At 40.0% G+C, this 12,077-nt stretch overlaps 1 protein-coding gene across 2 annotated transcripts in view; it reads left to right on the top strand.

Annotated features, from left to right (window-relative positions):
- LOC124154466 (sortilin-related receptor-like) overlaps positions 1-12,077 on the top strand; it is an 81,967-nt gene that overhangs the window by 16,756 nt on the left and 53,134 nt on the right. For both annotated transcript variants that reach the window (XM_046528216.1, XM_046528215.1), the window contains exons 9-13: positions 5,765-5,957; positions 7,524-7,727; positions 7,808-7,982; positions 8,065-8,303; positions 11,728-11,953. In XM_046528216.1, coding sequence (XP_046384172.1) covers positions 5,765-5,957; positions 7,524-7,727; positions 7,808-7,982; positions 8,065-8,303; positions 11,728-11,953 — 1,037 coding nt within the window. The remainder of the gene's footprint in view (positions 1-5,764; positions 5,958-7,523; positions 7,728-7,807; positions 7,983-8,064; positions 8,304-11,727; positions 11,954-12,077) is intronic.

Below are 12,077 nucleotides of genomic sequence, written 5' to 3' on the forward strand. Positions count from 1 at the left end.
ATATCTCATCTTAAAGCTGCCTCTCCTCGCCAACCATATACAGCACTTCGTCGTTCTTTTTCCTCTCCGTCCATTTCACCCTCTCCATTTTCTCCATACCCACATCTCGAATGCCTGCAATCTTCTCTCGTCTTCTTTCCTCAGTGTCCACGTTTCCGCACCGTAGAGAGCTACACTCCAAATCAAACTCTTTACCAGCCTTTTCTTTAAACTCTTACACAACGATCCTCTCAGAAGCTCCTCCCTGTTCATGAACGCCTCCTTCGCTAATGCTATTCTCTTCCTGATGTCCTTACTACTGTATCCGTTTTCCTATAACGTATTGCCTAAATAGTTGAATTGCTCAATCTGCTCAAGTTTTTCACCACCCACATTTATCTTGATTCTCACATTCCTCGCTCGTGATGCTTTACAAAACCGCATAACCTTAGTTTTATTGTGATTAATCCTCATCCCATACTCCTCGCAACGTTCGTATAACGCATCCACTAGAGCCTGAAGCCCCCTCGCTGACTGGCTGATCAACGCTTGGTCATCCGCGAATCTCACTGATTTGAACATCATTCCTCCCACTTTTATCCCAGCTTCTAAATCATCCCACGCTTCCCTTACCTTCTCTTCAGCGTACACGTTAAAGAGCAGCGGCGATAGAGGACAGCCTTGCCTCACACCGCGGCCAATGCTTGCCCACCCTGATTCTACGTCCACTACCCTCACTTGCGCAGTCTGGGCCATATACAGATTACGAATTAATCGTCTATCCCTCCAATCTACACCTATTCTCTTGAGAATATCCATTGTCTTTACCCAGTTCACCCTATCAAACGCTTTCTCAAAATCCACGAAACACGCATATACGTCCTGGTCATATTCTAGGTTCCTCTCCACGAGGGACCTTGTTATTGCTATTGCATCACGAGTTGACTTCCCTTTTCTGAAACCAAATTGATCTTCGCCCAATTACTTGTTTGCCCTCGCCTCCATTTGTCTGTTCAATATCCTCAGGACCACTTTCGCCACATGTGATATTAGGCTGATAGTTCTATAATCTCTGCATTCCACAGTATTCTTCTTTATTGTAAGCAGAATTAAAACCGTCTTCACGAAATCATCCGGCAAACATCACTCCTCATAGATCCTGCGCACTAGTTCAAAAACCTTTTCTTACTACCCTTCCCTAGATTTTTCAGAAGCTCACACAGAATATTATCCACACCTACAGCTTATATACTTTTCATATCACGAAGTGCTCTCTCTATTTCCGAATCTAATATCTCCGGTCCAAGATTATCCTCCTCCACTGCACTTTCCTCCTCTAGAGTCAATCTCTCTGGTCTGTTCGTTCTGTCATACAGGTCCTCCATGTATTCCTTCCATCTACCCTGTACCTCTGCTCGCTCGGTTAGCATCCTCCCATCCTTAGCCTTAATTTTAGACATGGCTTGTCCTCTTTTGCCGCCCGATAGTGACTTAACTTTGGCGTACAACGCGCCTACATCTCCTCCTTCTGGAACTTTTCCATTTCCTCACATTGTGTTTTCCACCAAGCCTCCCTTGCCCTCTTAGTTTCACGTCGTAATCGATTATTCAATTCCCTATACATTCTTTTGCCCTGTTCTGTGTCCAAGTTCTTCCACTTCCTTCTCTCCTCCATTTCTTTTACCATTGCCTCCGTTATCCACGGCTTCTTTATCCTTCCACTGTCCACGTGGCCAATTGACTTCTCCGCCGCTTTGACTATTCCCGTTTTAATATTATCCCATCTTTCCTCAACGGTCTTGGTGCTTTCAATATCCCGCATACTAATGTCCACTAGTTCCTGATATTCACTCCTCATACTCCCTTTCAGGGCTTCTACGTTCCATTTCTTCGTCTTCCTAACTCTTATAAGTCTTTTGAATTTTACGTTGCATTTCATGAGCACTAGATTGTGGTCCGAATCCGCATCCGCTAAAGGGAAGCTGCGCGAGTTTTTCACACTATTCCTAAACCTCTATCTTACCATAATGTAGTCTATTTGATATCTCCCCACATCCCCTGGAATTTTCCACGTGTACCTTCGCCCTTTATGATGATTGAACCATGTGTTTGTGATGAATAATTTGTTCCTCCTACAAAATTCTGTTGCTTTCTCTCCCCTGTCGTTCCGTTTTCCTAGACCAAAATCTCCTATTTCGTTTCCATCCCTGCCTTCCCCGACTGAGGTGTTCCAGTCCCCCATTACTACCAGATTTTTCTTACCCGGTGTGTCTCTGATTATTTTCTCGAGCTGTTCATACACCTCATCTACTTCTTCCTCCCTATGAATGCTAGTGGGCATGTAAACTTGGACCACCACAAGGTTGGTGGGCCGCGCCTCAATTTCTACCACCAGAATCCTATCGCTTACATGGTCTATATCTACCACACGCTTACCCATCTTCCCGTTTAGTACTAAAGCTACCCCCCGCTGGCTTTCTTCCCCTCCACTATATATAACTCTATACCCATCACTCCAATAGTCCCCCCCGTCCCTCCACCTCACCTCGCATAATCCTAAGACGTCTATCCTCCTTTTATCCATTTCCCTTTTGATATTTTCCAATTTCCCCGCCCTCATCATAGTCCTCACATTCCACGTCCCTACATTTACAGCCGACTTCTTCTTCTCCATCTTCTTGGTCTTCTTTTCTTCTTTCTTCATTGCTGCTGCTGATGGTGATGATGATAAGTCTCTGCAAGGATTTCGCATGTTGGCGACCCCGAGGACCTTGCCGACCTCGCTGCCGTGCCCGACACCCGCCCTTTGCGGACGGGTCCCGGGCGATGAGATTCCGAGGCTCATTTGGTTGTACTCCATGTGTTCAGGGAAGAGATAGTTGGTAGGCTTTCCCACTTCCATTCCAACAGTGTTTTTTACGTGACACCATCACGTGGACTACCTTTCGTCTGGCTCCTACCCTTCGACCTATCTGGCATGGGTGGCCCTACCGGGAATAATTTGGAATTAATCCCGCCAGTGCAGCTCTAGGGGTCATAGGAACGCGCAAGTTTTTCCACCGCGACAAGGTTGTAGCCCAAGGGAAAGGGCCACCCCAGATAAAAAAATCCTGAATCCGCCCCTGCATGCATAATTATTTAATCAGATATTCAGTAGTTTAAAATGCCAGATTTTACGATCTTCTATTGTATCTTTATTTTTCTTGTCCTAAATGATGCGGCGATGATGATTATTTGATTACCTACCACCTGCATATCACATTTACGGAATAAAATTGTGAAATGCGCAGAAAACACTGAGAAATGGGTGATTGGAATCATCAGTGTTGATAATCATACAAAAGAACATTCTGAATGAGAATTTATTTTATTAATTAATGTATAATTCTCTTTAAATATCACACACAAATTGTTAATTATATTTTATTTTCCTTTGCTTTTAGCTGTTTTCTGAGAAGTGTTTTCCAGCCTTTTTTGGGAAGAGAATATTATATTGATGAAAATTATTTTTGTTGCCTGTGACTCCGTTTAGTAACGAATTCTATTTTTTTACTCATAGAAAACTGTTCTTATCAGTATAGACTCTAAAAGTACAAAAAATGGGCAGGTTCTCGTTTAGTATTTTTTCTCTTATAGTGTTTAATATCTCCGGCCTGTGCTGACTGGGAAGTTAACTGTTGAGAAGCAGAGAGAGCTATTTTCTAGATTTGGGCTACCAGTCGCAGTTCACAGTGATGAAGGACCTCCATTCATATCATTGGAATTTAAGACCTTATGCAACAAAATGGTATTAGACATACATTTTTACCTGTTCATGATCCTCAGTCCAACGGACACGCTGAGAATTCAGTAAAATTAGACTAGCTTTCCAGAAAAATGTTGATATCAAAGTAGCCTTAAATAGAATGGTTTTTGATGAAAGAAACTTTGTTCTTTCCACCACAAATGAGACACCTGAATAATTGATGTTTAGCAGACCACTTAGGCCTAGACTTGATCTCCTGAGACCCAATGTAGCCAGAACTGTTCCACTAAAACAGGATAACAAAGGAGTATTTTTGTGGTAAAAAGGGTAGCATTCTCTATCCAAATCAATCTGTGTTAGTGAGGGATTATCATTCTGAAAACAAGTGGATCAAGTGTGTTGTTCTGGAACCATTGATTAGCATTATGTTCTCTGTTATAGTCAAATCAGGGTTAATTTGGAACAGGCACATTGATCTGCTGATTGCCCTTGACAGTAGTATTGTTATCAAGAGTCAGCTGCCCTCACGGCCACAATAGCATGTGTTAGCGAGGCATGCGTCCCTTATTGATTTTTCAGAGTCATTGCTCTTCTTATCGATTCGATCCACATCATATGAGTGCAACGTGACTAACCTGTTATTTTTTTATGTCGTGTCATCCAAGTGTGTTTTTCATGTGTCAGTTATTAGTGTGGAGATCCAGAAATTGTTCAGATTTTGAGGGGAGATATAGCGTATGAAAAATAACTAATAATCTCATTATTATCATTCGTGCCACTTCTTCGGGCATCATGACCCGGGATGTAAGTACAAGGTGGTCTGGGGAACCGCCTTGGTCTCGAAGTCAGATAACGTTTTCCTCTTACATAACGCAGTTCGCTCTTATTTAATTTAACGATTCCCCAATGCTCCATACGTTACAGTTAGAATTTTATTCCTACTTTAGCTGCAGAAAAGATGTGAATACCATATACGGCTTCGTGCTTTCCTGGCGAACGATTTGGATGAATGATTAGCAGTATTCCCACCGGGTTAGCTGTTCTATAGGAGCCGATGTTTCAATGGCTACCTCTGCCTTCGTCCTCAGAACGGGGTTTGCTGGGTAAGGATTTCTCTGCATTAACATATCTTCTGGCCGTGCGTAGAGTCATTTCTGATTGGCCACCGTCTATCTCATCGTTTCTTTTCCCGTGACTTCTAAATGATGTTTAGCAGTGACTTTCATGCTTCACTGATTGCGTATTCTGTGTCGAGGTTGAAGTTTTTCACTGAAAACCTTATCTCAATAGCCTCTTTTGTCAGCCGGTCCCAGTATCCGCTAGATCTGTAAACAAGTTTTGCGTCGTCAAAAACTATCCGATTGTCCCGGCTGAGGCTATGTTCCGCGACGGCTGACTTTTGGGGTTTGGCCAGTCTAACGCATGCCTTGTGTTCCTTGATCCGGGCCCTAATAGACCGGCCAGTCTCTCCAATATACACCTCACGAAGCACGCAGGGGATTTGGTATACTCCTGGGGTATTCAGTACAAGATTGTCCTTGACTCCGGTTAGATGGGTCTTTAGCTATCGCGGTGGCTAAGGTATTGTCTCAATTTGATGTTTACCCAGAATCTTCGATATTATTCCGGATATAGTAGATATGAATCGCAGGCAGTCCCTCGTGATCGATTTCTCTTGGTCTCCTTTGGTCCTACTGAGAACAGCTAACCTGGAGAGAATTCTGCGAAAAAATCATCCACTTGTGAATACCAATTTTGAACAGGCAAAACTCCAGTTGTTCCAATGCATTGGAATTCAACTGCATGGTAGCACGAAGAATTGATAGCCAAGGCAATAATTGTCGAAAGGCAGTGAGAGCTTTGAAGTGTCTGCCAATGAAGAGATGGTACTAGTGTTGGACATCATGTTACCTGTCGTTTAGAGTTAAACCCTTTACCATTGATAAGGCATTTGCAGTCGGTGGCTGGTGATTGATTTTATGTATGATGCAATATACAGAATTGTTTGGATTGATTACATGAGGAATGTTTTTGGCCTAGGTTACCCATGCACCAAGAATCGCTACAAGTACTGGTCTCCGAGCAGTGAAAACGGGCCCAAGATGTCTTGCCTCCTCGGAAAGAAAGAAGTCTTCGTGCGGTGGATATCTCATTCCGACTGTTTCAATGGTGGATATTTTTACCCTCCTGTCAAAACTGAAAATTGTGAATGTGATGCCGAAGATTTCCAGTGGTAAGCTCAGGCTGAGGTGTATTATCATCTGAATCCTCCGTCAAATATAAAACCAGACGTGTGACTCACTCACGTATATAAATTCTCGAACACTTCCAGAAGAGCTGGAGGGATGAAATTTTGGAAAGGTTGGGGATCAAAACTGATGTGGAGGCAGATTTCGAAAACCGAAGTTTTGATTCACCTGCCAATATTATGACGTTACAATGGCAGAAATGTTTTACTCTTTCAGAATGGGATTCTGAATTTTTCTCAACTACTCCAACGGTATACATGTGAAATGTTTGGTTGTTGTTACATAATACGTTTATCTTCGTTTTCTTATAATTTTGTAATGTTTTTTTTCGTACGTCATTGCTAAAAAGCCGTCCGATTTGACATTTAGCGGAAGAAATTGTATTTTTTCCATACTTTGTGCTGTTGTGGACGGAATTTTATAACATCGACTACAGGAAAAATTATTCTTTACGCCTATAATGCTCTCCACCGTATGAAGGAAACAGTTTTTTCGTCACCCTAGGTTGTCGAGATAAACATTAAAAAATTGCTAAATGTTACCTATAATTTCGATTTTCTAAAGATTAACACATCATTTAGTTGACCGAAGTCCTATTAAATTTTCAAGAACATGAAACACTGGTTTTCCTGTAGGAAATGTAAACTTTGTTATAGTTATTGCATCAATCGTCCCGGAAAAAAATTAAGTGGCGAACGTTTCGCAAATATTCTGGAGGGACGTTTGGATTTTACTTTAATACTCCCTAACTTTGTGTGAGATATTGCGTATGGTTATAATTTTTTAAGAGATCCAAAAAATGTGGCCACATCTTTTTGTATTTTTATAGAAGTTTTTTTTAACGAGTTTTGCAGTGAAAAAGCCGTCCGAACCACTTTCAAAAGATTATCACGTGTTGTCATCAATATTGTCCACTGTGTGTGCGGGTAACATTTTTCTTTGTCACCCTGGGTTACTGAGGTAAAAATTAAACCTTCTTTAAACCTCAAAAAAATAACACTTTCAGAATATCAACCCAAATTTTTGTTGAAATATACCCGATAGAAATCCTTTAACCTTTGTCAGTACATGTGAGAGTATAAAATATTGTAAAAATTCAATGAACTGACGATTAAATACAATCAATCATAATCTCAGGAAAAAGTCCCTTGGTAGCTGATAGCCTTTATGTCCTTCCTGGATTTTTCCTTCATTTGCTGAGAATCTAGGGTGATTGTTTTCCAGCGGTGGTCGTGTAAAGTGTTACCACCCAACACAAGGGCAAAGGCTTGAATAAGTTATCTAATGACTTTCAGCACGGTTCAAAATTTTTTAGTGTGGGTTCGTAAATTTTTTTTGATAATATACTATGGTTCTGCTCTAGTAATCCAAATTATCGTAGCATCTTTCCCCTACTTTCTGAGCATCATCTTTCTAACAGCATAGTTTCCAAAATTTTAGAGTGAAAATTTATTCAAATAATTTAGTATGGATTGATTTACAGTTTTTTGTAAGCTATATCTGTATTTTTTTATGACCCATTCCTGTAAAGTAGGAATTTTATCTTTCAGTGACGATGGATTCGAGCGTGATCTTGAGTTTCACCAGTGCATTAGGATCAAGTCCCTGGGCTTTGATCCATACGCTGTTCCAACATCCTGCCATCCGGGGCAAATGTACAACAGGACAAAGGGCTATGTCAAAATTCCTGGGGATAGTTGTGAAGGAGGTTATGAAACACGTTTCCAGCCAGATCTTCTTCCATGCCCATTCAAGTAATCGAAAATGCCTGTATGGTGTAAACTTATTTTTAGCTTGGATTTTCATTTTGTAACCATTCTTTGCATTTTTTCAGGGAGAAAAAGGAATTTATTCTTGCTGCACAAGGTGAGAAAATTGTACGTATTGGACTCGAGGACCGCAAACTTCAGGTCCTCCCTGTTGAAAACCTTAAAAATGTGGTAGCCGTTGAATTTGACCTGAGAAACAATTGTGTATATTGGGCGGATATGGATGATGATGTTATTGGAGTACGTATTCATAGCATCTGAATATTTCAGGACATGTTGATGCTGTTTTTCTTTTTTTTTAACTTCGCATCTCAATTTTCAGAGGCAGTGCATTTCAGATGGGAAGGAATTGCCTGAGACATTAGTGGAAAAAGATCTGGAAGCCGTTACAGGCATGGCTCTAGACTGGGTGAGCAACCTGCTCTTCTTTGTGGATGGAAGGAGAGCCACGATTGAGGTGATCCGAACTGATACAAATACGCTCGGCAGATTGCGCAGGACAATCCTTAATTCCACCGTCCTCAGTAATCCTCGAGGCATTGCTGTCCATCCCATGGAAGGGTAACTACAATCCTGTGCCCAATAAGTTGTGCTCTTTTGTTTCCTCTCTGTCTCCTCGACTGATTCAAATGGGTGAATGGTCTCAGTGAAGTTTTGTTCAAGCTGGTGTTGCTTTGGTGTCGCTGTTAGATTTGTTACTCTTCTTGAGTTGGTATGACTAATTTGGTCAAAACAGCAGAGCATCTTGGTTAAATAATTATTATAATTTTTCACACATAATATTTACATTTCATAGTATCATCAACTGCTAAATAAATTGTCCTTGTCGTTACGGAAGTAAAAGTGCAATTGCAGTAGATGATCGATGATCCGGAAATCTAAATACCTAGCGTAGTGATCGAAACAACGGAAGGTTTTCCTGAGTTTTTCAAAATTTCTATTTTTTTAAAAGTTGCATGGTCAAAAAAACGGCTATCACAGTGATTTAATTGCTGTCTCATAATTTGTTTTCTCACTTATCACACAAAAGCTTGTCTTGCACGGTATTCATGCAGGTATGATGTCCATTTCTCGAACTTTCCGGACATAATTTGGAGAGGAATAGAAATGGGTCGAAATTTATAATGTGCACCACGCACGTCCAAATTACTCGAAATCTATTCGACGTTGCGTGCAGTTTTATGAAAGAACTTGGAAGTTGGAATATTTGTTTATTTTCCTTTCTTAAGTATGAATACCTATTTTATCATTCATTGAGCTCCGACCGTCATAAAGAGGAATTCTACCAACATATTTGATCTACATTCATTCATTTTGCAGCGGTGAGATTCAACATTTTGTTTCAAACACGTTCCTTCAAATATCGTTTTCACAAGAGAAAGTTTTCTTTTCCCGATCAGAAGGTATTTTTTCGAAAATCCCCGAATGAAAAAGTGAAAGAGTGAATTGCTGCAAGCGCGGGAGCCTAGCAGTTTTTTTTACCAGATATGTCATCCCTTTTCAAAAGTACGCTTTCTTAAAATGTTTAAACCTTCCTTATGGCCCAAGGTTGTAAAACCGTGGATTGTGAAATTCAGTTCTATGAAAGGAGTGAAAAGCCTGCGTGCATTACGTTCTCGGGTCATTCGTTGGACGGGCGACCCCCGCCACGAAGCCCGCAGCACGAAGGGCCCTTCTCTCTTTGAGTCACGTGGACTATTTGAAGATTGTTTATGAAATGAATGCCAATAAGTTTTTCCAAAATACTCGCTTTCACCGCAATTATAAGCTTAGATGCGACCATTAATATGGAATTTAAGAGTTGAAATTCATACTCTGTTATTATTTATCGTAAGATTTTCGATGTGGGAATTCACTCGATTAGTGGGCTTGATAATTCCTGATAATTTTATGCAAGTAGTTTTGAAAATGACATGGAATTTTTTTACAGGTACTTATTGAAAAATATGGAGGGGATAAATGTTGATGTTGTAGTTGGATTGCAAAAATGTTGTGCCATAATCCTTCCATTCACAGGTGATCTCATCAAGATTATTTTCATGACTTATTCAAGATTCGTTGAAGATTAGTTGATTCTCTTCGTGATTTACAGTTAAAGAACTTTTTAAAATGTTTTGAATCTTTTTCAGTCATAAAATTTATGAATTTGAATGGGGTTTTCTCATTACTTGACCCATTATTCAACAATGCATCATTTCCACTGATGGCAGCGGACGTTTCGAAAAAAATATTTTCCGCATTGCAGTGTTGCCTACATCTTTAGGTACTTGCTAATATATTCACTGGACATATTTTTTATCGGGAATGCGTCTGGTCCGAAGCATTCTGGATTATTGATCTTCTAATGTATTTTAAACATTTAATAATATACCACCATCAAAATTATATAAATGTGCAGTAATTAAATTCTGAAATTGTCTTTTAAATATTCATCAAATAATAAGACTTTTCAATTAGCATATTCTTCAAAGTCTGTAATCAATTCACTTTTTATGACACTTTATTTACCTATCATGCAGTTGTGAAATTTCACTCCCATGGGAATGGGAGGTCTTTTAGTAGCTTTGAATTAGTGAATAGGTATGTTGTACAGATTTTTCCTCCTCATTTTATAATCACATCATCTTTTATTATGAACGAATATGTTCTGATGCTGAAAAATGTACTTCAGTATCTCATGCATATATGGTGGTTGTGGTACAGTATACTCTCGTTAGTACGAACAACGTTATCACGAAGTTCTCCTTTTTACGAAGCAAATCGTTGGTCCTGACAAAAAGGCTAACCCAATCAATAGGAATAGAAACGTTGTAACGAAATTACAAATTTCTGTTCCCGTCCGGGTTATAAAGTGACCTTAGTTAAGAAGTCCCTGGGTACGCAATGCAGTTGGAACTCGTACATTGGGCACAATCTGAACGCTGTGTCAATTAAATCCATTGTGAAGTCAGTAACTGTTCAGCGTTTCGCCCTTTCCAGCTTTCCGCCGACAGCGAATTTTATTCGTCTCCATCCGCATCACACGTACAGCTAGATCGGTTCGTCACAATCGTGAGTAAACGCAACATTGTAATGCAGAGTTTCATTCTGCAGGATTGGTACACTTTTCAATGCTTAGCGTAGGTTTATCAGCTTACACACAAGCTCCTCGAGCGCATATTGTTCGTATGTCGAAGAATTACAATAGTTGTGCATAATTTAATATATCGTTTATTATACTCTGAAGCTATTCCGCAGTGCGCGTTTCAGTACAGGAGATTGAAGAGAGTAGGAATTTTGTCAAGCTATGTTTTTTTGCAATGATTCCTGAAAGAAATCGCTGTTACGAAGTTTGTTATTGCGAATTTGCGAATTTCGCGATCCTATGAACTTCGTAATATAGAGGGTTTATGGTAAAACCAAAATGATAAATTGATGGAAAATAAATAGTAAGAAATGTTTCCCTGAGCTCTGTTCCTCATGCATGCATTGGTAATCTCAGACGATGTAAAACTCCTATCTACTCGCTTAGAATCTAGGTCATTGTGACGTCACGTGGAGTGGCATCGCATGGGCGCCAATCTAGCCTTTTTCAGACGAGGTTAAAATTGACCATTAATATTTGCTTAAACTGGGATTTCTAAAACCAAATAATTTGTATATTATAAATACACTAATGGTGGGTAATGAATAATCAATGCCTTTCGTTGTCTTTGATGAAGGAAACCACCCTATCATCTCAACATTTAGCATGTAACTCAACGTAAATTTCAGAATTTTGCTCAGTTTATATGATATAGGCATTTCCTCTCACAATATAGTAGAAGGAGCACTCGATTAACTTCATCCAATAACAGCATTTTGGTATATTTTCGGATGTGATTTTACATGACTGTTGGTGCATACATTACTGCAGGGAGGAAGACATTTATGTTATGTACCTTCATCCCCATTATCCTTAGACTCTCCACCTTTCCCTCTCTCATGTGAAGTCTTTCTTCTCCAGCTATTTTTTCTGGACGGACTGGACTCCGGGTGACGCTGGCGTGAGCAGAGCCAACTTGGACGGCAGTGATGTTCGCAAGTTATTCACTGAGCCGCTATTGGAGTGGCCAAATGGCATAACAATTGATCATATTGCAGAGCGCATTTACTGGGTCGATAATCTTAAGGGCTACATCGGTTCTTCTGACTTAGATGGCAAAATGTTCAGAAAAGTTATTTCCAATGATGTAAGTGTGTTTTTTTGTTTGGTAGTGCTTAAAATTCGTGGCAATGATGGCAAATTTATGGTGTATGATCTCCAAACCAGAGATGAATATTTAACCCCTACTAAGCTGGTACCAGACCCCTGTC

Source organism: Ischnura elegans, chromosome 2 (genome assembly GCF_921293095.1).
Source record: "Ischnura elegans chromosome 2, ioIscEleg1.1, whole genome shotgun sequence".
Taxonomy (NCBI): domain Eukaryota; kingdom Metazoa; phylum Arthropoda; class Insecta; order Odonata; family Coenagrionidae; genus Ischnura; species Ischnura elegans.